This window comes from Scyliorhinus canicula, chromosome 16, assembly GCF_902713615.1.
Source record: "Scyliorhinus canicula chromosome 16, sScyCan1.1, whole genome shotgun sequence".
Lineage (NCBI taxonomy): Eukaryota > Metazoa > Chordata > Chondrichthyes > Carcharhiniformes > Scyliorhinidae > Scyliorhinus > Scyliorhinus canicula.
The window spans coordinates 1,793,451-1,820,704 of record NC_052161.1 but is presented as its reverse complement, the minus strand read 5'-3'; the positions used below and the strand labels follow the sequence as shown (position 1 = coordinate 1,820,704).

General features: G+C 49.7%; 1 protein-coding gene across 1 annotated transcript in view; it reads left to right on the top strand.

Moving 5' to 3' along the window:
* cfap43 (cilia and flagella associated protein 43) overlaps nt 1-27,254 on the top strand; it is a 273,825-nt gene that overhangs the window by 201,137 nt on the left and 45,434 nt on the right. The window contains 3 exon segments of the mRNA XM_038822192.1: nt 3,967-4,056; nt 13,246-13,326; nt 23,355-23,480. Coding sequence (XP_038678120.1) covers nt 3,967-4,056; nt 13,246-13,326; nt 23,355-23,480 — 297 coding nt within the window.

The window sequence follows — 27,254 nt, the reverse complement described above, 5'->3', positions numbered from 1 at the left end:
AAATCATCTATGTAGAATGTGAACAATTGTGGGCCCAACACGGATCCCTGAGGGACACCACTAGCTACTGCTTGCCAACCAGAGAAACACCCATTAATCCCCACTCTTTGCTTTCTATTAATTAACCAATACTCTATCCATGCTACTACTTTACCCTTAATGCCATGCATCTTTATCTTATGCAACAGCCTTTTGTGTGGCACCTTGTCAAAAGCTTTCTGGAAATCCAGATATACCACATCCATTGGCTCCCCGTTATCTACCGCACTGGTAATGTCCTCAAAAAATTCCACTAAATTAGTTAGGCACGACCTGCCCTTTATGAGCCCATGCTGCGTCTGCCCAATGGGACAATTTCTATCCAGATGCCTCGCTATTTCTTCCTTGATGATAGATTCCAGCATATTCCCTACTACCGAAGTTAAGCTCACTGGCCTATAATTTCCTGCTCTCTGCCTACCTCCTTTTTTAAACAGTGGTGTCACGTTTGCTAATTTCCAATCCACCGGGACCACCCCAGAGTCTAGTGAATTCTGGTAAATCATCACTAGTGCATCTGCAATTTCCCTAGCCATCTCTTTTAGCACTCTGGGATGCATTCCATCAGGGCCAGGAGACTTGTCTACCTTTAGCCCCATTAGCTTGCCCATCACTACCTCCTTAGTGATAACAATCCTCTCAAGGTCATCACCTGTCATAACCTCATTTCTATCAGTCACTGGCATGTTATTTGTGTCTTCCACTGTGAAGACTGACCCAAAAAACCTGTTCAATTCCTCAGCCATTTCCTCATCGCCCATTATTAAAACTCCCTTCTCATACTCTAAAGGACCAATATTTACCTTAGCCACTCTTTTTTGCTTTATATATTTGTAAAAACTTTTGCTGTCTGCTTTTATATTCTGAGCAAGTTTACTCTCATACTCTATCTTACTCTTCTTTATCGCCTTTTTAGTAGCTTTCTGTTGCCCCTTAAATATTTCCCAGTCCTCTAGTCTCCCACCAATCTTTGCCACTTTGTATGCTCTTTCCTTCAATTTGATACTCTCCCTTATTTCCTTAGATACCCACGGTCGATTTTCCCTCTTTCTACCGTGCTTCCTTTTTGTGGGTACAAACCTTTGCTGAGCACTGTGAAAAATCGCTTGGAAGGTTCTCCACTGTTCCACCATAAAGTCTTTGCTCCCAGTCTACCTTAGCTAGTTCTTCTCTCATCCCCTTGTAATCTCCTTTGTTTAAACACAAAACACTAGTATTTGATTTTACCTTCTCACCCTCCATCTGTATTTTAAATTCCACCATATTGTGATCGCTCCTTCCAAGAAGATCCCTAACTATGAGATCATGAATCAATCCTGTCTCATTACACAGGACAAGATCTAGGACCGCTTGTTCCCTTGTAGGTTCCATTACATACTGTTCTAGGAAACTATCGCGGATACATTCTATAAACTCCTCCTCAAGGTTGCCTTGACCAACCTGGTTAAACCAATCGACATGTAGATTAAAATCCCCCATGATAACTGCTGTACCATTTCTACATGCATCAGCTATTTCTTTGTTTATTGCCTGCCCCACCATCTCGTTACTATTTGGTGGCCGATAGACTACTCCTATCAGTGACTTTTTCGCCTTACTATTCCTGATTTCCACCCATATGGATTCAACCTTATCCTCCATAGCACCGATATCATCCCTAACTATTGCCCGGATGTCATCCTTAAATAACAGAGCAACACCACCTCCCTTACCATCCACTCTGTCCTTCCGAATAGTTTGATACCCTCGGATATTTAACTCCCAGTCATGACCATCCTTTAACCATGTTTCAGTAATGGCCACTAAATCATAGTCATTCATGATGATTTGCGCCATCAACTCATTTACTTTATTCCGAATACTACAAGCATTCAGGTAAAGTACACTTATGTTGGTTTTTTTACCTCTGTTTTGAATCTTAACATCTCCAGTTTTACTCCTTTTAGTATTACTGGGCCTATTCACTGAGCTCCCCTCAGTCACTGTACCTTGTACTGTCGCCCTTTTTGATTTTTGACTATGTCTTCTCTGTCTTGCACTTTCCCCCTTACTTCCTTTTGCTTCTGTCCCTGTTTTACTACCTTCCAACTTCCTGCATCGGTTCCCATCCCCCTGCCACATTAGTTTAAACCCTCCCCAACAGCTCTAGAAAACACCCCCCCTAGGACATCGGTTCCAGTACTGCCCAGGTGCAGACCGTCCGGTTTGTACTGGTCCCACCTCCCCCAGTACAGGTCCCAATGCCCCAGGAATTTGAATCCCTCCCTCTTGCACCATCTCTTGAGCCACGCATTCATCCTATCTATCCTGACATTCCTACTCTGACTAGCTCGTGGCACTGGTAGCAATCCTGAGATTACTACCTTTGAGGTCCTACTGTTTAGTTTAACTCCTAACTCCCTGAATTCAGCTTGTAGGACCTCATCCCGTTTTTTACCAATATCGTTGGTGCCTATGTGCACCACGACAGCTGGCTGTTTACCCTCACCCCCCCCCCCCCCCCCCCCCCCCCCCAGAATGTCCTGTAGCCGCTCCGAGACATCCTTGACCCTTGCACCAGGGAGGCAACATACCATCCTGGAGTCTCGATTGCGTCCACAGAACCGCCTGTCTGTTCCTCTTACGATCGACTCCCCTATCACTATAGCCCTGCTGCGCAGCAGAGCCAGCCACGGTGCCATGAACCTGGCTTCTGCTGCTTTCCCCTGGTGAGCCATCTCCCTCAACAGTATCCAAAGCGGTATATCTGTTTTGCAGGGAGATGACTGCAGGGGACACCTGCACTGCCTTCCTATTCTTGCTCTTTCTTTTGGTCACCCATTTTCTATCTCCCTCAGTAACCTTCACCTGCGGTGTGACCAACTCGCTAAACGTGCTATCCACGACCTCAGCATCGCGGATCTGCCATTTACGGCCTTGTCAGAAGCCTTGCTAAAATCCATGTGGACCACATCAACAACACCACCCTCATCAACCCTCCGTGTTACTTCCTCACAAAATTGAATCAATCATTCAGACATTTTCCTCGTGTTTCCTCGCTTGTGCAGTATGTGCAGCCAATCAGGGCAGTACCTGGACAGGTGCGGTCCTGACAAGAGGACAATCTTGCAACACAATTCCTTTAGTGATTGACTCACAGAATGGAAGCTTAGCTTGTCTTTCCACCCAGACCTCCGTCTGGAATCTGTTTTGATCACTAGCACCCTTGAAGGGATAGTTACGGAGAAACTATTTGCTCTGGAGGTGGGAGGTGAGGAATGGGGGAGGTAGGTGGGTTGGGAGGGGGGAGTATGGAACAAGGGGGTCGAACCATGAAGTTAGATTCAGGCTGTTCCGGGTGATGTCAGGTTGGATTTCTTCACGCACAGAAGAGCAGACGTCTCTCTCCAAAGAACCTGTTGAAACTAGGTGGGGGTTCCAAGGGTCTAAATTGAAAATGTCAAAACTTTTATTGTTATTTGGTTATTTGTTAAGGGAATAAAAGTTTATAGAACCAAAGCAGTCAACTGGACAACGATACAGATAAGCCACGATGTAATTTACTGGCAGAATCTGGCTGTGGGCTGAATGGCCTCCTCCTGTTTCTATGTTTCTGACTGTATACTTCAGTAAAACGCCTTGCCTCATCACACCCCGGGATAGGCGGAGGTGTGGGAAGGGGCTGGTCAGTGATGTCCTGGGTCTACAGGCATATTCTGCTTTCCCCCTTAGCATTGCTGCTACATTGACCTGCATCAATGTCAGTTACAGGTTGTAACAGCCGTCGGTTACCACCTCCTCTTCTCTGTGATAACCTCGCTTGCTCAGGTTTCTTGCCACTGGCTGGGTTTTAAGATGTAAGTGTCAGCCCCCGCGTGCTTCATTCACCTGACCAGGTTTTAAATTAATCTGACCTCATTCAATAACCCTTCCTCCCTTTACCTTCAGATCACAGCAGAACGCTACCTCACCCCAGAGCAAAAACGGAAGCTGGAGGAGGAGTACAATGCTGAACAGCTGAGGTTACTGGCTGCCAAGGTACCAGACAAAATTGGTGTGTTTGGGGAGGTGAAGGGGGTTTAATATCCACTGTGATGCACGATCAATTGCACAAAGACGAGAGTTGAATACAACTGAGGCTTTATTACACTAAGATGTGTGGCCTCTTACAGCAGCTGGCGAAATGGCTGCTGGAAGGGGAGCACACATATTTATACTCCGCCTACTGGGCGGAGCCAACAGGCAGAGACTAACCCCGTACCTGTAGTGCAGGGCCTTACCACACCTCTCCTAATATATACAACAGTGGTGATTACCACACACTGCAAAGTCAATCCAGTCCTTTTAGTCACTGAGTGTGGTACAGGTACAGGTTCTGAGGCCGGCACATGCACAGACCGTACAGAAGCTGACACTGAGACACACACACACACAGACCGTACAGGAGCTGACACTGAGCCACACACACAGATACACACACACACACAGACCGTACAGCAGCTGACACTGAGACACACACACACACAGACCGTATAGAAGCTGACACTGAGACACACACACACACACACACACACAGACCGTACAGGAGCTGACACTGAGACACACACACACACACACACACACAGACCGTACAGGAGCTGACACTGAGCCACACACACAGATACACACACACACACAGACCGTACAGCAGCTGACACTGAGACACACACACACACAGACCGTATAGAAGCTGACACTGAGACACACACACACACACACACACACAGACCGTACAGGAGCTGACACTGAGACACACACACACACACAGACACAGACCGTACAGGAGCTGACACTGAGACACACACACACACACACACACACAGACCGTACAGGAGCTGACACTGAGACACACACAGAGACACAGACCGTACAGGAGCTGACACTGACACACACACACACACACAGACCGTACAGGAGCTGACACTGAGACACATACACACACACACAGACCGTACAGGAGCTGACACTGAGACACATACACACACACACACACACACACACAGACCGTACAGGAGCTGACACTGAGACACACACACACACACACACACAGACACACACACACACACAGACTGTACAGGAGCTGACACTGAAACACACACACACACAGAGACACAGACCGTACAGGAGCTGACACTGACACTGACACACACACACACAGACCGTACAGGAGCTGACACTGAGACACACACACACAGACCGTACAGGAGCTGACACTGAGACACATACACACACACACACACACAGAGACCGTACAGGAGCTGACACTGAGACACACACACACACAGACCGTACAGGAGCTGACACTGAGACACACACACACACACACACAGACCGTACAGGAGCTGACACTGAGACACACACACACACAGACCGTACAGGAGCTGACACTGAGACACACACATACACACACACACACACAGACCGTACAGGAGCTGACACTGAGACACATACACACACACACACAGACCGTACAGGAGCTGACACTGAGACACATACACACACACACACAGACCGTACAGGAGCTGACACTGAGACACATACACACAGACCGTACAGGAGCTGACACTGAGACACATACACACACACACACACAGAGGGCAGCAGAGCGGAGCTACTGATTGCCTGTTCCGGGGAGATTTGCATACGTGCAGTGCGGTCAGCCTAATTTGAAGGTGGTTTGTGAAGGGGCTGTTGTCAAATGACAATTAACTCTTCGTGTGTTGGTGAGTATTGTGATTGGTAAGTAAAATCTTTATTCATTTCACTTAATAATTATTTGATACTATATTTGTAATCAGTTAAGGTAAAGGGTAGAAATGGCAGGAGATCCCAGACCCGTGTTATGCTCCTCGTGCTCAATGTGGGAGTACACGGACATGGCCGATGCCCCTGACTCCTTCATGTGCGGGAAGTGTGTCCAGCTGCAGCTCCTGTTAGACCGCATGACGGCTCTGGAGCTGCGAATGGACTCACTTTGGAGCATCCGCGATGCTGAGGAGGTCGTGGATAGCACGTTCAGTGAGTTGGTCACACCGCAGATTAGGATTGGTGAGGGAGACAGGGAATGGGTGACCAAAAGGCAGAGAAAGTGCAGGTGTCCCCTGCGGTCATCTCCCTCCAAAACAGGTATACCGTTTTGGATACTGTTGGGGGAGATGGTTCACCAGGGGAAGGCAGTAGTAGCCAGGCTCATGGCACCGTGGCTAGCTCTGCTGCACAGAAGGGCGGGAAAAAGACTGGCAGGGCTATAGTCATAGGGGATTCAATTATAAGGGGAATAGACAGACGTTTCTGTGGTCGAAAACGAGACTCCCGAATGGTATGTTGCCTCCCGGGTGCTCGGGTCAGGGATGTCTCCGATCGGCTGCAGGACATACTGAAGGGGGAGGGTGAACAGCCAGTTGTCGTGGTGCATGTGGGCACCAACGATATAGGTAAAAAAAGGGATGAGGTCCTACAATCAGAATTTAGGGAGTTAGGAGATAAGTTAAAAAGAAGGACCTCACAGGTAGTAATCTCAGGATTGCTACCAGTGCCACGAGACAGTCAGAGTAAAAATTCAAGAATAGTCAGAATGAATACGTGGCTTGAGAGATGGTGCAGGAGGGAGGGGTTCAGATTTTTGGGACATTGGAACCGGTTCTGGGGGCGGTGGGACCATTACAAACCGGATGGTCTACACCAGGGCAGGACTGGAACCAATGTCCTAGGGGGTGCTTTTGCTAACACTGTTGGGGAGGTTTTAAACTAATGTGGCAGGGGGATGGGAACCAGATTAGGAAGTTAGAGGTCGGTAAAGAAGCAGCAACTAAAGCCAGTAAGGTACGAGACAATAAACTCAATGTGACTAAGGAGAAGAGTAGACAGGGAAGAGATGATGAACGCAAAGGTGGTCTGAGGTGCATTTGTTTTAATGCGAGAAGTGTAGCAGGTAAGGCAGATGAACTTAGGGCTTGGATCAGTACCTGGGAATATGATGCTATTGGTATTACTGAGACTTGGTTGAGGGAAGGGCAGGACTGGCAACTGAATTCCCGTACCGGCCTCCCTGGACAGGCGCCGGAATGTGGCGACTAGGGGCTTTTCACAGTAACTTCATTGAAGCCTACTCGTGACAATAAGCGATTTTCATTTCATTTCATTTCAATATCCCAGGGTATAGATGCTTCAGGAGGGATAGAGGGAGGTAGAAGGGGTGGAGGAGTTGCATTACTCGTCAGAGATGATATCACAGCTGTGATTAAGGAGGGCACGATGGAGGATTCGAGCACTGAGGCAATATGGGTGGAGCTGAGAAATAGGAAGGGTGCAGTAACATTGTTGGGACTTTACTACAGGCCTCCCAAAAGCGAGCATGAAGTAGAGGTACAAATATGCAGACAGATTATAGAAAATGTAGGAGCAATAGGATGGTTGTGTTGGGAGATTTTAACTTCCCCAACATCGAATGGGATTCGTGTAGTGTTGGAGGCGTAGATGGAGCAGAGTTTGTAAGGAGCATCCAGGAGAGTTTTTTAGAGCAGTATGTAAATAGTCCAACTCGGGAAGGGGCCATACTGGACCTGGTATTGGGGAATGATCCTGGCCAGGTGGTTGATGTTTCAGTCGGTGATTACTTTGGGAATAGCGATCACAATTCCGTAAGTTTTCGAATACTCATGGACAAGGACAAAAGTGGTCCGAAAGGAAGAGTGCTAAATTGGGGAAAGGCAGAGTATAACAAAATTCGGCAGGAGCTAGGGAATGTGGATTGGGAGCAGCTGTTTAAGGGTAAATCCACATTTGAAATGTGGAAGTCTTTTAAGGAAAGGTTGATTAGAGTGCAGGACAGACATGTTCCTGTGAAAATGAAATATAGAAATGGCAAGATTAGGGAACCATGGATGACGGGTGGAATTGTGAGACTAGCTAAGATGAAAAAGGAAGCATACATAGGATCGAGGCAACTCAAAACTGATGAAGCTTTGGAGGAATATCGGGAAAGTAGGACGAATCTCAAACGCGCAATAAAGAGGGCTAAAAGGGGTCATGAAATATCTTTGGCTAACAGGGTTAAGGAAAATCCCAAAGCATTTTATTCGTATGTAAGGAGCAAGAGGGTAACTAGAGAAAGGATTGGCCCACTTAAAGACAAAAGAGGGAATTTATGCGTGGACTCAAAGGAAATGGGTGAGATTCTTAATGAGTACTTTGCATCGGTATTCACAAAGGAGAGGGACAAGATGGATGTTGAGGCTAGGGATGGATGTTTAAATACTCTCGGTCAAGTTGTCATACGGAAGGGGGAAGTTTTGGGTATTCTAAAAGACATTAAGGTGGACAGGTCCCCAGGACCGGATGGGATCTATCCCAGGTTACTGAGGGAAGCGAGGGTCGAAATAGCTGGGGCCTTAACAGATATCTTTGCAGCATCCTTGAGCACGGGTGAGGTCCCGGAGGACTGGAGAATTGCTAATGTTGTCCCTTTGTTTAAGAAATGTAGCAGGGATAATCCAGGGAATTATAGACCTGTGAGCTTGACGTCAGTGGTAGGCAAACTGTAGGAGAAGATACTGAGGGATAGGATCTATTCACATCTGGAAGAAAATAGACTTATCAGTGATAGGCAGCAAGGTTTTGTGCAGGGAAGGTCATGTCTTACAAACCTAATAGAATTCTTTGAGGAAGTGACAAAGTTAATTGATGAGGGAAGGGCTGTAGATGTCGTATACATGGACTTTAGTAAGGCGTTTGATAAGGTTTCCCATGGCAGGTTGATGGAAAAAGTGAAGTCGTATGGGGTTCAGGGTGTACTAGCTAGATGGATAAAGAACTGGCTGGGCAACAGGAGACATAGAACATAGAACGGTACAGCACAGAACAGGCCCTTCGGCCCTCGATGTTGTGCTGAGCAATGATCACCCTAACGCATCCACCCTATGCCAGTAACCCCCCCAAACCAACCTTATATTTTTAGGACACTAAGGGCAATTTAGCATGGCCAATCCACCTAACCCGCACATCTTTGGACTGTGGGAGGAAACCGGAGCACCCGGAGGAAACCCACGCACACACGGGGAGGACGTGCAGACTCCACACAGACAGTGACCCAGCCGGGAACCAAACCTGGGACCCTGGAGCTGTGAAGCATTTATGCTAACCACCATGCTACCGTGCTGCCCGAGAGTAGTGGTGGAAGGGGGTGTCTCAAAATGGAGAAGGGTGACTAGTGGTGTTCCACAGGGATCCATGCTCGGACCACTGTTGTTTGTGATCTACATAAATGACCTGGAGGAAGGTATAGGTGGTCTGATTAGCAAGTTTGCAGATGATACTAAGATTGGTGGAGTTGCAGATAGCGAGGAGGACAGTCAGAGAATACAGCAAAATATAGATAGATTGGAGAGTTGGGCAGAGAAATGGCAGATGGAGTTCAATCCAGGCAAATGCGAGGTGATGCACTTTGGAAGATCAAATTCAAGAGCGGACTATATGGTCAATGGAAGGGTCTTGGGGAAAATTGATGTGCAGAGAGATCTGGGAGTTCAGGTCCATTGTACCCTGAAGGTGGCAACGCAGGCCGATAGAGTGGTCAAGAAGGCATACAGCATGCTTGCCTTCATCGGACGGGGTATTGAGTAGAAGAGTTGGCAGGTCATGTTACAGTTGTATAGGACTTTGGTTCGGCCACATTTGGAATACTGCGTGCAGTTCTGGTCGCCACATTACCAGAAGGATGTGGATGCCTTGGAGAGGGTGCAGAGGAGGTTCACCAGGATGTTGCCTGGTATGGAGGGTGCTAGCTATGAAGAAAGGTTGAGTAGATTAGGATTGTTTTCGTTGGAAAGACGGAGGTTGAGGGGGGACCTGATTGAGGTCTACAAAATTATGAGAGGTATGGACAGGGTGGATAGCAACAAGCTTTTTCCAAGAGTGGGGGTGTCAGTTACAAGGGGTCACGATTTCAAGGTGAGAGGGGGAAAATTTAAGGGAGATGTGCGTGGAAAGTTTTTTACGCAGAGGGTGGTGGGTGCCTGGAACGCTTTACCAGCGGAGGTGGTAGAGGCGGGCACGATAGCATCATTTAAGATGCATCTAGACAGATATATGAACGGGCGGGAACAGAGGGAAGTAGACCTTGGAAAATAGGCGACAGGTTTAGATAAAGGATCTGGATCGACGCAGGCTGGGAGGGCCGAAGGGCCTGTTCCTGTGCTTTAATTTTCTTTGTTCATACCGTACAGGAGCTGCCACTGAGATACACACACAGACCGTACAGGAGCTGTCACTGAGATACACACACACACACACACACACAGACCATACAGGAGCTGACACTGAGACACACACACACACAGACTGTCCAGGAGCTGACACTGGGACACACACACACACACACAGACCATACAGGAGCTGACACTGAGACACACACACACACAGACTGTCCAGGAGCTGACACTGGGACACACACACACACACACACACACACAGACCGTACAGGAGCAGACACTGAGACACACACACACACAGACCGTACAGGAGCTGACACTGAGACACACACACACACACACACAGACCGTACAGGAGCAGACACTGAGACACACACACACACACAGACCATACAGGAGCTGACACTGAGACACACACACACACAGACCGTACAGGAGCTGACACTGAGACACACACACACACACACACACACACACAGACCGTACAGGAGCTGACACTGAGAGACACACACACACACACAGACCGTACAGGAGCTGACACTGACACACACACACACACAGACCGTCCAGGAGCTAACACTGAGACACACACACACACACACACACACAGACCGTACAGGAGCAGACACTGAGACACACACACAGACCGTACAGGAGCAGACACTGAGACACACACACACACACACACACACAGACCGTACAGGAGCTGACACTGAGACACACACACACACACACACACAGACCGTACAGGAGCAGACACTGAGACACACACAGACACACACACACAGACCGTACAGGAGCTGACACTGAGACACACACACACACACAGACCGTACAGGAGCTGACACTGAGACACACACACACACACACACACACACACACACAGACCGTACAGGAGCTGACACTGAGAGACACACACACACACACAGACCGTACAGGAGCTGACACTGAGAGACACACACACACACACACAGACCGTACAGGAGCTGACACTGAGACACACACACACACAGACCGTACAGGAGCTGACACTGAGACACACACACACACACACACACACACACACACACACACAGACCGTACAGGAGCTGACACTGAGACACACACACACACACACACACACACACACACACACACACAGACCGTACAGGAGCAGACACTGAGACACACACACACACACAGACCGTACAGGAGCAGACACTGAGACACACACACACACACAGACCGTACAGGAGCTGACACTGAGACACACACACACACACACACAGACCGTACAGGAGCTGACACTGAGACACACACACACACACACACACACACACACACACAGACCGTACAGGAGCTGACACTGAGAGACACACACACACACACAGACCGTACAGGAGCTGACACTGAGACACACACACAGACCGTCCAGGAGCTGTCACTGAGACACACACACACACAGACCGTACAGGAGCAGACACTGAGACACACACACACACAGACCGTACAGGAGCAGACACTGAGACACACACACACACACAGACCGTACAGGAGCTGACACTGAGACAGACACACAGACCGTACAGGAGCTGACACTGAGACACACACATACACACACACACACACAGACCGTACAGGAGCAGACACTGAGACACACACACACACAGACCGTACAGGAGCTGACACTGAGACACACACACACACACACACACACACAGACCGTACAGGAGCTGACACTGAGACACACACACACACACACACACACACACACAGACCGTACAGGAGCAGACACTGAGACACACACACACACACAGACCGTACAGGAGCTGACACTGAGACACACACACACACAGACTGTCCAGGAGCTGACACTGAGAGACACACACACACACACACAGACCGTACAGGAGCTGACACTGAGACACACACAGACCGTACAGGAGCTGACACTGAGACACATACACACACACACACACACACACAGACCGTACAGGAGCTGTCACTGTAACACACACACACAGACCGTACAGGAGCTGACACTGAGAGACACACAGACCGTAGAGGAGCAGACACTGAGACACACACACAGACCGTACAGGAGCTGTCACTGAAACACACACACACAGACCGTACAGGAGCTGACACTGAGACACACACACACACACACAGACCGTACAGGAGCTGTCACTGAAACACACACACACACACAGACCGTACAGGAGCTGACACTGAGACACACACAGACCGTACAGGAGCTGACACTGAGACACACACACACACACACACACACAGACCGTACAGGAGCTGTCACTGAAACACACACACACAGACCGTACAGGAGCTGACACTGAGACACACACACACACACACACACACACAGACCGTACAGGAGCTGTCACTGAAACACACACACACACACAGACCGTACAGGAGCTGACACTGAGACACACACAGACCGTACAGGAGCTAACACTGAGACACACACAGACCGTACAGGAGCTGACACTGAGATACACACACACACAGACCGTACAGGAGCTAACACTGAGACACACACACACACAGACCGTACAGGAGCTGACACTGAGACACACACACACACACAGACCGTACAGTGAACATGTTTGCCCAGCTTCCCTTTACAGTAGTTTATTGCTTGGTGAAATCATTAGTCGATGGAAATGTATTTGAAAAATCTGTGCATTTGGGTGTGAGAGCTGCTCAGAACTTCACGGAAACCTGCTGAATGATCCTGGCTGGAATGTCAAACCCACTTTTGATGCTTGCTGGTATATTTACCCAACCTTCTGCCTGATTCCCTGGTTGGTCGAATCAGTAATCCTGTCATATCAGAGCCTCGGTGAACCTCAATAACATATCCATGATAAAAAGTGAACTGCCTCAGCCCAGTTGGGTGGTGTTTTTCTGTTTACTGAACGTTGCCCACTCACACAGGAATGGTGACTTGTCTGTGATTGTTCTTTCACTCTGTTCACAGGCTGACAATTGGAGAGAGCGGGCTCTGAAAGACATGATGGGAGGTGTGCTGGAGACCAAGAAGTCGGACATTCTGAAAATGGTGAGAGAGACAGCTGCTCACAGATGTTGATGCATTTCCTGGGTATAAAGGAAATGCCCAATATTCACTCTCATACAGTGGGTCCTAAACCTCACTCCCGTACCCGGGCAATGACTCTGGATTAGGACGCCTGCCTGTGGAACTACAATCTGTGTTAGCAGCAACAAACTGGAGAAGCACTCGCTGAAATCATAGAATCCTCACCGTGCAGAAGGCCATTCGGCCCATAGACTTATCACCGACCCTTGGAAAGATCAACCTACCTAGGCCCTATCCCCATAACTCCTCCTAACCCTTTGGTCACTAAGGGGCAATTTAGCATGGCCAATCCACCTAACCTGCCCATCTTTGGACTGTGGGAGGAAGCCGGAGCTCCCGGAGGAATTTACCCAGCAGGGGTAATGTTGCTGTTGGCTTTGCCATTTGGGTTGTTATTTTCTCAACAGCCATAAAAAAGGTTTCTACCGCCTTATCATCGAATTTAGGGAGGGCCTGTCTGAACTTAAACATATCACCACTGGGTTCTGTAAGTACCTCTCTACTTTTATGGCAGCCCCCACTCATGTCTAATGTCTAATGCCTTAATCTCTAATTCCAATTTTCTAATTTCCAGCTCCATTTCTCTTTCTTTTCACTCTCTATCTCTCTTTCCTCCCAACTTTTTTTGTCCTCTATTTTTTTATTTACCCACCTCCTCATTTCCATCACCATTTATTTTTGCTTCATTTCCATTTTTTTCATTTTGCTGCATTTCCGATTATTTCATTTGTAACTGGATTTTAGTCAAAATACTGAGTGTTGCCCTGCCCCAGGCTGGGTTTCTTTCCTTTCCTGCTGATTTTAAATGTTGATCAATTGCCTCAATTATCCCTGCTTTCCGAGCTCGAGCTGGTACATCTATTTTTAATTCATTACCTATTTGACAAGTGTGTCTTTGCGAAGCTTCTTTGATTAAATCAGAGCTTCCAGCTGAAGAATACGCTTCGGAGCCTCCAGATCCATCCTGTTATATCACAACAAACCTGGGGCAGGATTCTCCCAACGGGCGGCTAACTGTCGACGCTGGAGTAATAACGGGAGTGTTTTACTCCGGCTTCGGAGCCCGTTCCGGGATCCCATTCTGCGGCCCACAGCTGTCGATCCCAGCCTGAACCCGGCGCTGCGGGGTCTGCGCATACGCATTGGCCTGCTCCCCACGGCGGCCCCGACACCAAATGGTACAGGGCTACAGGAGCCAGCGCAGAGGAAAGGAGGCCGGGGGACAGAGAGGCCGACCCGCTGATCGGTTGGCCCCGATCGCAGGCCCCCCTGGACCCCCCCCGGCCCCTCCCCCCCCCCCCCCCCCCCCCCTCCGCCCCCCCCTCCCCTTCCGCCCCCCACAGGCCGCACCCGGACCTTTCACGGTGAGGTCCCGCCGGATCAGAGGATGTTAGAATGGCGCTGGCGGGACTCGGCTTTTTGTTGACGGCCACTCGGCCCATCCGGGCCGGAGAGTCGCCGCATACCCCGACCAGCGCCACGCCGATCACGCCGGCACCAATGTTGCCGATTCTTCGCATTGCGGAGAATTGCGTCCCGGCGTCGGTGCGGCGTGGCGTGATTCGCACCGATTCTCAGACCCGACGGGGGGTACAATGGACCTGAACTCCCAGATCTCTCTGGGAGTTCTTGTAACTGACACCCCCACTCTTGGAAAAAGCTTGTTGCTATCCACTCTGTCCATACCTCTCATAATTTTGTAGACCTCAATCAGGTCCCCCCTCAACCTCCATCTTTCCAACGAAAACAATCCTAATCTACTCAACCTTTCTTCATAGCTAGCACCCTCCATCCTGGTGAGTCTCCTCTGCATCCTCTCTGAAAGATAAAAGAAAGATAAAAATCCTTGCTTTTGATGTTGAATTCTTTGCAGCAGATTGTCCTCCCAACATGTTGAGTGATGGAAGCCGCCGGTGCACCGTTAATGATGGTCTTTTTGCCGCGTATGCAGGCAATCGCATAGTCAGCAACAGTCATTCGGTTCTGACAGGCAATAGGATTTCTTCTGGTTTAGCCTTGATGAAACTGGGCCTTCAACTCAAAGTTTCCCCATTGAGATTATATCTCTCATAAAATTCGCATCAAACCCAGCTCCCAGTTTTTAATCTCAATCCTTTGCAGTGTAACTAAAATGAGCTCCAGCCTTACTGGGGAAAGAATAGGGGGTGGGATTCTCTGATCCTGAGGTTTAGTGTTGATGCCGTTGTAAACGCCGTCGCGTTTCTTGATGGCGTCAACATGGCCTCAGGAGCAGCAATTCTGACCCCGACAGGGGTCCAGCACAGCACTGGAGCGACCCCGCCACTCCAGCTGCCGAAACCGCGTCAGATGGGCGCCGCGGGTCTGCGCATGCACAGTACCACCTGCGCGATTGCACGCCTATGCGGTGGCTCCCTTCTCCGCACCAGCCCCAATGCAACATGGCATAGGGCAACAGGAGCCGGCAGGGAACAAAAGAGGCCCCCAACCCGATAGGCCGGACCACCGATCGGTCGGCCCCGATCGCAGGCCAGGCCACAGCGGAGGCCTCCCCTCCAGGGTTGGACACCCTCACCAGGCCGCCCCCAGATGGATGTACGCTGAGGTCCTGCCGGGTAAGACCACACATGGACAGCGCCGGCGGCACTCGGATTGTTTTTTGCAGCCACTTGGCGCATCCCGAGCGGAGAATCGCCGGGGTGGGGGCCGCGAAGAATGGTCCCCGACCAGTTCCGCGTCAGTGCCAATGGCGCTGATTCTCCACTCTCCGGACACTCGGCAGACCAGCATCGGGGTGGCATTGCGCGATCCACGCCCAGCCCAGCGATTCTCCCGTCCTGGCCTGGGCTGAGAGAACCCCGCCCAGGGTTCTTACACTGGATTTTTTCAGAGCAATTTCAGCATGTCAGAGAGAGAAACGTCAGAGATGCTTCTTCCAGCTTCTGAACGGAAAGCAAAACTACAACCCAGCTTTACTGGGGAAAGTAATATCCCAGAGAAATCAGAGCCAATCACCATGGGCTATTGGCAAATCCTAGCATTCTGAGCCAGTGCATTGGTCGCCAGCCAAGTCCATCAATCTGAGCCATCACTGGTGTCAGTCAAATCGTTCTGGAATCTGCTTGTTTGAATTAAAGCTGATGTGGAGATGCCGGCGTTGGACTGGGGTGAGCACAGTAAGAAGTCTTACAACACCAGGTTAAAGTCCAACATGTTTGTTTCAAACACGAGCTTTCGGAGCACTGCTCCTTCCTCAGGTGAATGGCGAGGTATGTTCCAGAAACATTTATATAGACAAAGTCAGAGATGCTGGACAATGCTTGGAATGCGAGCATTTGCGGGTAATCAAATCATTACAGATCCAGAGATAGGGGGTAATCCCAGGTTAAAGAGGTGTGAATTGTCTCAAGCCCGAACATTTGGTAGGATTTTGCAAGCCCAGGCCAGATGGTGGGGGGTGGATGTAATGCGACATGAATCCCAGGTCCTGGTTGAGGCCGTACACATGCGTGCGGAACTTAGCTATAAGGTTTTGCTCGGCAATTCTGCGTTGTCGTGTGTCCTGAAGGCCGCCTTGGAGAACGCTTACCCGGAGATCAGAGGCTGAATGCCCTTGACTGCTGAAGTGTTCCCCGACTGGAAGGGAACATTCCTGCCTGGCGATTGTCGCACGATGCCTGTTCATTCATTGTCGCAGTGTCTGCATGGTCTCGCCAATGTACCACGCTTCAGGGCATCCTTTCCTGCAGCGTATGAGGTTGACTACATTGGTCAAGTTGCACGAGTATGTGCCGCGTACCTGGTGGGTGGTGTTCTCACGTGTAATGGTGGTATCCATGTCGATAATCTGGCATGTCTTGCAGAGATTGCCCTGGCAGGGTTGTGTGGTGTTGTGGTCGCTGTTCTGAAGGCTGGGTAATTTGCTGCAAACAATGGTTTGTTTGAGGTTGCGTGGTTGTTTGAAGGCCAGTAATGGGGGTGTGGGGATGACCTTGGCAAGATGTTCATCTTCATTGATGATGTGTTGAAGGCTGCGAAGAAGATGCCGTAGTTTCTCCGCCCCAGGAAAGTACTGGATGACGAAGGGTACTCTGTCAGTGGTGACCTGTGTTTGTCTTCTGAGGAGGTCGGTGAGGTTTTTTGCTGTGGCGCATTGGAACTGTCGATCGATGAGTCGAGCGCCATATCCCGTTTGTACGAGAGCATCTTTCAGCATCTGTATTGAATTAAAGACAGCTTCATGCAGACTGCGTTCTTAAGGTCACGGATGGCTGCTTCTGCTTGAGTTAACCATACGGCCTTCAACACACATGTCCATAAACCATCCATTGGCCAAAATTGTAACAACAAAATTAAAAGAAAGGGGAAAATTGGAAACACACAAGGTTTGAACAGGAGGCTCCTTACACAGCGCAGCACTCCCTCAGTACTGACCCTCTGACAGTGCAGCACTCCCTCAGTACTGATCCTCTGACAGTGCGGCACTCCCTCAGTACTGACCCTCTGACAGTGCAGCACTCCCTCAGTACTGACCCTCTGACAGACGGCACTCCCTCAGTACTGACCCTCTGACAGTGCGGCACTCCCTCAGTACTGACCCTCTGACAGTGCGGCACTCCCTCAGTACTGACCCTCTGACAGTGCAGCTCGCTCAGTACTGACCCTCTGACAGTGCAGCACTCCCTCAGTACTGATCCTCTGACAGAGCAGCACTCCCTCAGTACTGATCCTCTGACAGTGCAGCACTCCCTCAGTACCGACCCTCTGACAGTGCAGCACCCCCTCAGTACAGACCCTCTGACAGTGCAGCACTCCCTCAGTACTGACCCTCTGACAGTGCGGCACTCCCTCAGTACTGACCCTCTGACAGTGCAGCACTCCCTCAGTACTGACCCTCTGACAGTGCAGCACTCCCTCAGTACTGACCCTCTGACAGTACGGCACTCCCTCAGTACTGACCCTCTGACAGTGCGGCACTCCCTCAGTACTGACTCTCTGACAGTGCGGCACTCCCTCAGTACTGACCCTCTGACAGTGCAGCACTCCTTCAGTACTGACCCTCTGACAGTGCAGCACTCCCTCAGTACTGACCCTCTGACAGTGCGGCACTCCCTCAGTACTGACCCTCTGACAGTGCGGCACTCCCTCAGTACTGACCCTCTGACAGTGCGGCACTCCCTCAGTACTGACCCTCTGACAGTGCGGCACTCCCTCAGTACTGACCCTCTGACAGTGCAGCTCGCTCAGTACTGACCCTCTGACAGTGCAGCACTCCCTCAGTACTGATCCTCTGACAGAGCAGCACTCCCTCAGTACTGACCCTCTGACAGTGCAGCACTCCCTCAGTACTGACCCTCTGACAGTGCGGCACTCCCTCAGTACCGACCCTCTGACAGTTCGGCACTCCCTCAGTACTGACACTCTGACAGTGCAGCTCTCCCTCAGTACTGGCCCTCTGACAGTGCGGCACTCCCTCAGTACTGACCCTCTGACAGTGCAGCACTCCTTCAGTGCTGACCCTCTGACAGTATAGCACTCCCTCAGTACTGATCCTTTCACAGTACGGCACTCCCTCAGTACTGACCCTCTGCTCATTTTGTATGCCTCTATTAAGTCACCTCTTAACCTTCTTCTCTCTAACGAAGACAACCTCAAGTTCATCAGCCTTTCATCATAAGATTTTCCCTCCATACCAGGCAACATCCTGATAAATCTCCTCTGCACCCGTTCCAAAGCTTCCACGTCCTTTCTATAATGAGGCGACCAGAACTGTACGCAATACTCCAAATGCGGCCGTACCAGAGTTTTGTACAGCTGCAACATGACCTCATGGCTCCGGAACTCAATCCCTCTACCAATAAAGGCCAACACACCATAGGCCTTCTTCACAACCCTATCAACCTGGGTGGCAACTTTCAGGGATCTATGTACATGGACACCGAGATCCCTCTGCTCATCCACACTACCAAGAATTTTACCATTAGCCAAATATTCCGCATTCCTGGTTTTCTTTCCAAAATGAATCACCTCACACTTCTCTACATTAAACTCCATTTGCCACCTCTCAGCCCAGCTCTGCAGCTTATCTATGTCCCTCTGTAACCTGCAACATCCTTCCGCACTGTCTACAACTCCACCGACTTTAGTGTCGTCTGCAAATATACTCACCCAAACTTCTGTGCCCTCCTCTAGCTCATTTATAAAAATGACAAACAGCAACGGCCCCAGAACAGATCCTTGTGGTACGCCACTCGTAACTGAACTCCATTCTGAACATTTGCCATCAACCACCACCCTCTGTCTTCTTTCAACTAGCCAATTTCTGATCCACATCTCTAAATCACCCTCAATCCCCAGCCTCCGTATTTTCTGCAATAGCCGACCGTGGGGAACCTTATCAAACGCTTTACTGAAATCCATATACACCACATCAACTCCTCTACCCTCGTCTACCTGTTCAGTCACCTTCTCAAAGAACTAGATAAGGTTTGTGAGGCATGACCTACCCTTCACAAAACCATGCTGACTATCCCTAATCATATTATTCCTATCTGTATGATTATAAATTATATCTCTTATAATCCTCTCCAAAACTTTACCCACAACAGACATGAGGCTCACCGGCCTATAGTTACCGGGGTTATCTCTGCTCCCCTTCTTGAACAAAGGGACCATATTTGCTATCCTCCAGTCCTCTGGCACTATTCCTGTAACCAATGATGACATAAAAATCAAAGCCAAAGGCTCAGCAATCTCTTCCCTGGCTTCCCAGAGAATCCTAGGATAAATCCCATCAGGCCCCGGGGACTTATCTATTTTCACCTTGTCCAGAATTGCCAACACTTCTTCCCTACGCACCTCAATGCCATCTATTCTAATAGCCTGGGTCTCAGCATTCTCCTCCACAACATTATCTTTTTCCTGAGTGAATACTGACGAAAAGTATTCATTTAGTATCTCGCTTATCTCCTCAGCCTCCACACACAACTTCCCACCACTGTCCTTGACTGGCCCTACTCTTACCCTAGTCATTCTTTTATTCCTGACATACCTATAGAAAGCTTTTGGGTTTTCCTTGATCCTACCTGCCAAAGACTTCTCATGTCCCCTCCTTGCTCGTCTTAGCTCTCTCTTTAGATCCTTCCTCGCTTCCTTGTAACTATCAAACGCCCCAACTGAAACTTCACGCCTCATCTTCACATAGGCCTCCTTCTTCCTCTTAACAAGAGATTCCACTTCTTTGGTAAACCACGGTTCCCTCGCTCGACCCCTTCCTCCCTGCCTGACTGGTACGTACTTATCAAGAACATGCAATAGCTGTTCCTTGAACAAGCTCCACATATTCAGTGTGCGCAACCCTTGCAGCCTACTTCTCCAACCTACACATCCTAAGTCATGTCTAATGGCATCATAATTGCCCTTCCCCCAGCTATAACTCTTGCCCTGCGGGGTATACTTATCCCTTTCCATCACTAACGTAAAGGTCACCGAATTGTGGTCACTGTCTCCAAAGTGCTCACCTACCTCCAGATCTAACACCTGGCCTGGTTCATTACCCAAAACCAAATCCAATGTGGCCTCGCCTCTTGTTGGCCTGTCAACATATTGTGTCAGGAAACCCTCCTGCACACATTGTACAAAGAACGACCCATCTAATGTACTCGAACTATATCTTTTCCAGTCAATATTTGGAAAGTTAAAGTCTCCCATAACAACTACAGGTCACACCTGCCCCGGAGGAGCTCCCAGTGGTCCAGATAACGGAAACCCTCCCTCCTACACCAGCTGTTTAGCCCATATTTAGCTGCTCTATCTTCCTATTTCTCGCCTTACTGGCACGTGGCACAGGGAGTAATTCCGAGATTACAACCCTAGAGGTCCTGTCTTTTAACTTTCTGCCTAGCTCCCTGAACTCCTGCTGCAGAACCTCATGCCCCTTCCTGCCTATGTCGTTAGTACCAATATGTACAACAACCTCTGCCTGTTTGCCCTCCCCCTTCAGGATGCCCGCTACCTGTTCGGAGACATCCTGGACCCTGGCACCAGGGAGGCAACATACCATCCTGGAGTCTCTTTCACATCCACAGAAGCGCCTATCTGTGCCCCGGACTATAGAGTCCCCGATGACTATTGCTCTTCTGCGCCTTGACCCTCCCTGCTGAACATCAGAGCCAGCCATGGTGCCACTGCTCTGGCTGCTGCTGTTTTTCCCTGATAGGCTATCCCCCCCGACAGTATCCAAAGGGGTATACCTGTTCGAGAGTGGGACAACCACAGGGGATTCCTGCACTGACTGCCTGCCCCTTCTGGTGGTCACACATTTCTCTGTCTGCACCTTGGATGTGACTACATTTATATAGCTGCTATCGATGATGCTTTCCGCCACCTGCATGCTGCTAAGTGCATCCAACTGTTGCTCCAAGCGAACCATGCGGTCTGTGAGGAGCTCCACTTGGGTGCACTTTCTGCAGATGAAGCCACCCGGGAAGCTGGAAGCCTCCCGGACCTGCCACATCTCACAGTCAGAGCACTGCACCCCTCTAATTGACATTGCGTTAATTAATTTGTAAATTTTAAAAGTTTTTTTAAAAAAAAGTTACTGTTAACGATGGGCGCGATTCTCCGCAAATGTGGCGAGTCGTAAAGGCTGCCGTGAAACCGGCCGTGTTTCCCGGCAGCCTCCGCGCCCCCTCCCAGGACCCGATTCACCCCCCCGGTCGGGGCTAGCATTGCGGCCCCGGGAAGAACGGCAACGCGGGCTTAGCGAACGTTCGCTAAGCCCGGCCGCCAAGACTCACGGCGGCTGAAGCGCACGATGATGTCACCCGCGCATGCACGGGTTGGACGGCTCCATCCCGCGCATGCACGGATGACATCATCGCGCATATGCGTCAAACCCACACATGCGCGGTCCGTCATGCCCCTCAGCCGCCCCGCGGACTGATCCTGCTGGGCGGCGGTGGGAAAAAGAGTGCGCGGGAATCGGACCCGCTGCCCGCGATCGGTGGGCACCGATCGCGGGCCCATGCCACCCTTGGCACGGCCGTGGTGCGGCCGTGCCAATCGGTGGCATGGTTGTGCAGAACGGCACTTTGCGGCCGTTTTCACGAACTGTGATAGCAGGTACGTTTAAATTCGTGAAAATGGCCGTAAAGGCCTGGGAAATCGGCCCATCGGATAGGGAAGAATTGCTGCTCGCCGTAAAAAAAACGGCGAGCAGCGATTCATGTCGTGGGGCGGCCGTGGGGCGGGGGGGGGGGGGGAATAGCGGGAGGTCAGGAAAAATGTAGGGAAGGCCCTCCCGCTATTCTCTGAGCGTCGTGGGGGCAGAGAATCGCGCCCTATATGTTTCCTAGCACTAGATTTCTACTATAAATGTGAAAGCTAAATACAGTACACTTCGATCTCTGGCTTAGATACCCCTCTGAATTATAATTAAGTAATTATGTTTAATTAGTTTAACAATGCTTAATTTTTACATTTAGTGTAGATTCCCAACCAGCCAATCAGGTGACAGTTTTACTGTGATGTCACTTCAGTTTTCCATCCCACACAATTTGAAAAGGTAATAAAAATGAATAAAAATCGCTTACCTTCCCAGGATGCTCTCTGGTTCTCTCCCTGCAGATTAACAGTTACAGGCCAAAAGAAAGAGAACCAAACGGTAGGGAAAAAGCACCTTCTCCCACTCTGCACCAAATTACCAAGTTCCAATTCCCACTCTGGATGTTTCTCACACAGGATGTGTCTCCTTGACCTGCGCAAAGCTTGACAGTGACCCAAACCGGGAATCGAACCCGGGACCCTGGCGCTGTGAGGCAGCAGTGCTAACCACTGTGCCACCGTGTGTCTTGAATCAGAAGCCAGGGTACTATCCACTGAGCCATGTCTGACACTTGCGCGAAAGGTGAACCAGTGCAGCCGGTGTTTTCCGTGTGCGCTTGTGAAGTCGTAATCCAGCTGGACATTTTCACTGAATAATAGTTGTTTATTTTGCTGGTTCCCTTCAGGAAATTCCGTTGCCATCCTTCATGGATAAGCCTGAATATGAATGGAATGAGGAGCAGGTGAAACTGGCTAAAGAATATGCAATCAAGGAGCAGGAACTAAATGAAGAGAAGGACAAATACCGGAAGGTAAGGAAGGCCCAGGTGGTTTTGGAAAGTTAGAGCAGTTACAGGAATGCTGGCCAACCCTAGGGATTTAATTTCAGACATGTCCAGTCTCTCTGTGCTGGCATTTTCTGTCAGAGCTGGAGTGCTGAGCTTGTGGCATTTGAGTGCTACAGTGAGAGTTTGGTGACTGAGGGAGTGCTGAGCTTGTGGCATTTGAGTGCTACAGTGAGAGTTTGGTGACTGAGGGAGTGCTGAGCTTGTGGCATTTGAGTGCTACAGTGAGAGTTTGGTGACTGAGGGAGTTAGGTGAGGAGGGAGTAAGGTGTTCCTTACATTTCATTTCCTATATTTATCAAAGAGCGTGAAGGGAGCCAGGAGTTTAGAGTACAGCTGACTGGAAGCAGAGTCAGAGGGCAGAGGTCCAGTTGGTCCAAGGGGCAGCTAATTCTGTAAAGTAAGAGGGGATGGAGGCTAGGGCAGTTGCATGCTCCTCCTGTAGGATGTGGGTGTTGAGGGATACCACTGGTGTCCCCGCTGACTATACCTGCGGGAAGTACACCCAACTCCACCTCCTCAGAGACCGTGTTAAGGTACTGGAGCTGGAGCTGGATGAACTTCGGATCATCCGGGAGGCAGAGGGGGTTATAGAGAAGAGTTACAGGGAGGTAGCCACACCAAAGGTACTGGACAAGAGTAGCTGGGTTACAGTCAGGGGAAAGAAAACGAACAGGCAGACAGTGCAGGGACCCCTCGTGGCCGTTCCCCTTCAAAGCAAGTATACCATTTTGGATGCTGTTGGGGGGATGACCTACCGGGGGAAGGCCCCAGCGGCCAGATCTCTGGCACTGAGTCTGGCTCTGGGGCTCAGAAGGGAAGGGGGGAGCATAGAAAAGCAATAGTAATAGGAGACTCAATGGTTAGGGGAATAGATAGGAGATTCTGTGGTCGCGAGCGAGACTCCCGAAAGGTATGTTGCCTCCCGGGTGCCAGGGCCAGGGATGTCTCGGATCGTGTCTTCAGGATCCTGAAGGGTGAGCAGCCAGAAGTCGTGGTGCACATTGGTACCAACGACGTAGGTCGGAAAAAGGGTGTGGCGGTAATAAACAAGTTTAGGGAGTTTGGCTGGAAGTTAAAGGCCAGGACAGACAGAGTTGTCATCTCTGGTTTGTTGCCGGTGTCACGTGATAGCGAGGCTAGGAATAGGGAGAGAGTGCAGTGGAACACGTGGCTGCAGGAATGGTGTAGGAGGGAGGGCTTCAGGTATTTGGATAATTGGAGCGCATTCTGGGGAAGGTGGGACCTGTACAAGCAGGACGGGTTGCATCTGAACCAGAGGGGCACCAATATCCTGGGGGGGAGGCTTTCTAGTACTCTTCGGGAGGGTTTAAACTAATTTGGCAGGGGAATGGGAACCGGATCTGTAGTCCAGCAACTAAGGAAGCCGATATTCAGGACGCCAAAGCACGTAGTGATGCAGTGGGGAAGGTAACACTGACAAAGGAGAGTACTTGCAGGCAAGGAGATGGGTTGAAGTGTGTATACTTTAATGCAAGAAGCATCAGGAATAAGGTGGGTGAACTTAAGGCATGGATCGGTACTTGGGACTACGATGTGGTGGCCATCACGGAAACTCGGATAGAGGAGGGGCAGAAATGGTTGTTGGAGGTCCCTGGTTATAGATGTTTCAACAAGATTAGGGAGGATGGTAAAAGAGGTGGGGGGGGTGGCATTGTTAATTAGAGATAGTATAACAGCTGCAGAAAGGCAGTTCGAGGGGGATCTGCCGACTGAGGTAATATGGGTTGAAGTCAGAAATAGGAAAGGAGCAGTCACCTTGTTGGGAGTTTTCTATAGGCCGCCCAATAGCAGCAGAGATGTGGAGGAACAGATTGGGAAACAGATTTTGGAAAGGTGCAGAAGTCACAGGGTAGTAGTCATGGGTGACTTCAATTTCCCAAACATTGAGTGGAAACTCTTTAGATCAAATAGTTTGGATGGGGTAATGTTTGTGCAGTGTGCCCAGGAAGCTTTTCTAACACAGTATGTAGATTGTCTGACCAGAGGGGAGGCCATATTGGATTTAGTACTTGGTAATGAACCAGGGCAGGTGATAGATTTGTTAGTGGGGGAGCATTTTGGAGGTAGTGACCACAATTCTGTGACTTTCACTTTAGTTATGGAGATGGATAGGTGTGTGCAACAGGGCAAGGTTTATAATTGGGGGAAGGGTAAATACAATACTGTCAGACAAGAATTGAAGTGCAGAAGTTGGGAACATAGGCTGTCAGGGAAGGACACAAGTGAAATGTGGAACTTGTTCAAGGAACAGGTACTGCGTGTCTTTGATATGTATGTCCCTGTCAGGCAGGGAAGAGATGGTCGAGTGAGGGAACCATGGTTGACAAGAGAGGTTGAATGTCTTGTTAAGAGGAAGAAGGAGACTTATGTAAGGCTGAAGAAACAAGGTTCAGACAGGGCGCTGGAGGGATACAAGATAGCCAGGAGGGAACTGAAGAAAGGGATTAGGAGAGCTAAGAGAGGGCATGAAAAATCTTTGGCAGGTAGGATCAAGGAAAACCCCAAGGCCTTTTACACATATGTGAGAAATATGAGAATGACTAGAGCGAGGGTAGGTCCGATTAAGGACAGTAGCGGGAGATTGTGTATTGAATCTGAAGAGATAGGAGAGGTCTTGAACAAGTATTTTTCTTCAGTATTTACAAACGAGAGGGGCCATATTGTTGGAGAGGACAGTGTGAAACAGACTGATAAGCTCGAGGAGATACTTGTCAGGAAGGAAGATGTGTTGCGCGTTTTGAAAAACTTGAGGATAGACAAGTCCCCCGGGCCTGACGGGATATATCCAAGGATTCTATGGGAAGCAAGAAATGAAATTGCAGAGCCGTTGGCAATGATCTTTTCGTCCTCGCTGTCAACTGGTGGTACCAGAGGATTGGAGAGTTGCGAATGTCGTGCCCCTGTTCAAAAAAGGGAATAGGGATAACCCTGGGAATTACAGGCCAGTTAGTCTTACTTCGGTGGTAGGCAAAGTAATGGAAAGGCTACTGAGGGATAGGATTTCTGAGCATCTGGAAAGGCACTGCTTGATTAGGGATAGTCAGCACGGATTTGTGAGGGGTAGGTCTTGCCTTACAAGTCTTGACTTCTTTGAGGAGGTGACCAAGCATGTGGATGAAGGTAAAGCAGTGGATGTAGTGTACATGGATTTTAGTAAGGCATTTGATAAGGTTCCCCATTGTAGGCTTGTGCAGAAAGTAAGGAGGCATGGGATAGTGGGAAATTTGGCCAGTTGGATAACAAACTGGCTAACCGATAGAAGACAGAGAGTGGTGGTGGATGGCAAATATTCAGCCTGGAGCCCAGTTATCAGTGGTGTACCGCAGATGGAGTTTAACCCTGACAAGTGTGAGGTTGTCCATTTTGGAAGGACAAATATGAGTGCGGAATACAGGGTTAACGGTGGGGTTCTTGGCAATGTGGAGGAGCAGAGAGATCTTGGGGTCTATGTTCATAGATCTTTGAAAGTTGCCACTCAAGTGGATAGAGCTGTGAAGAAGGCCTATGGTGTGCTAGCGTTCATTAGCAGAGGGATTGAATTTAAGAGCCGTGAGGTGATGATGCAGCTGTACAAAACCTTGGTCAGGCCACATTTGGAGTACTGTGTACAGTTCTGGTCACCTCATTTTAGGAAGGATGTGGAAGCCTTGGAAAAGGTGCAAAGGAGATTTACCAGGATATTGCCTGGAATGGAGAGTAGGTCATACGAGGAAAGGT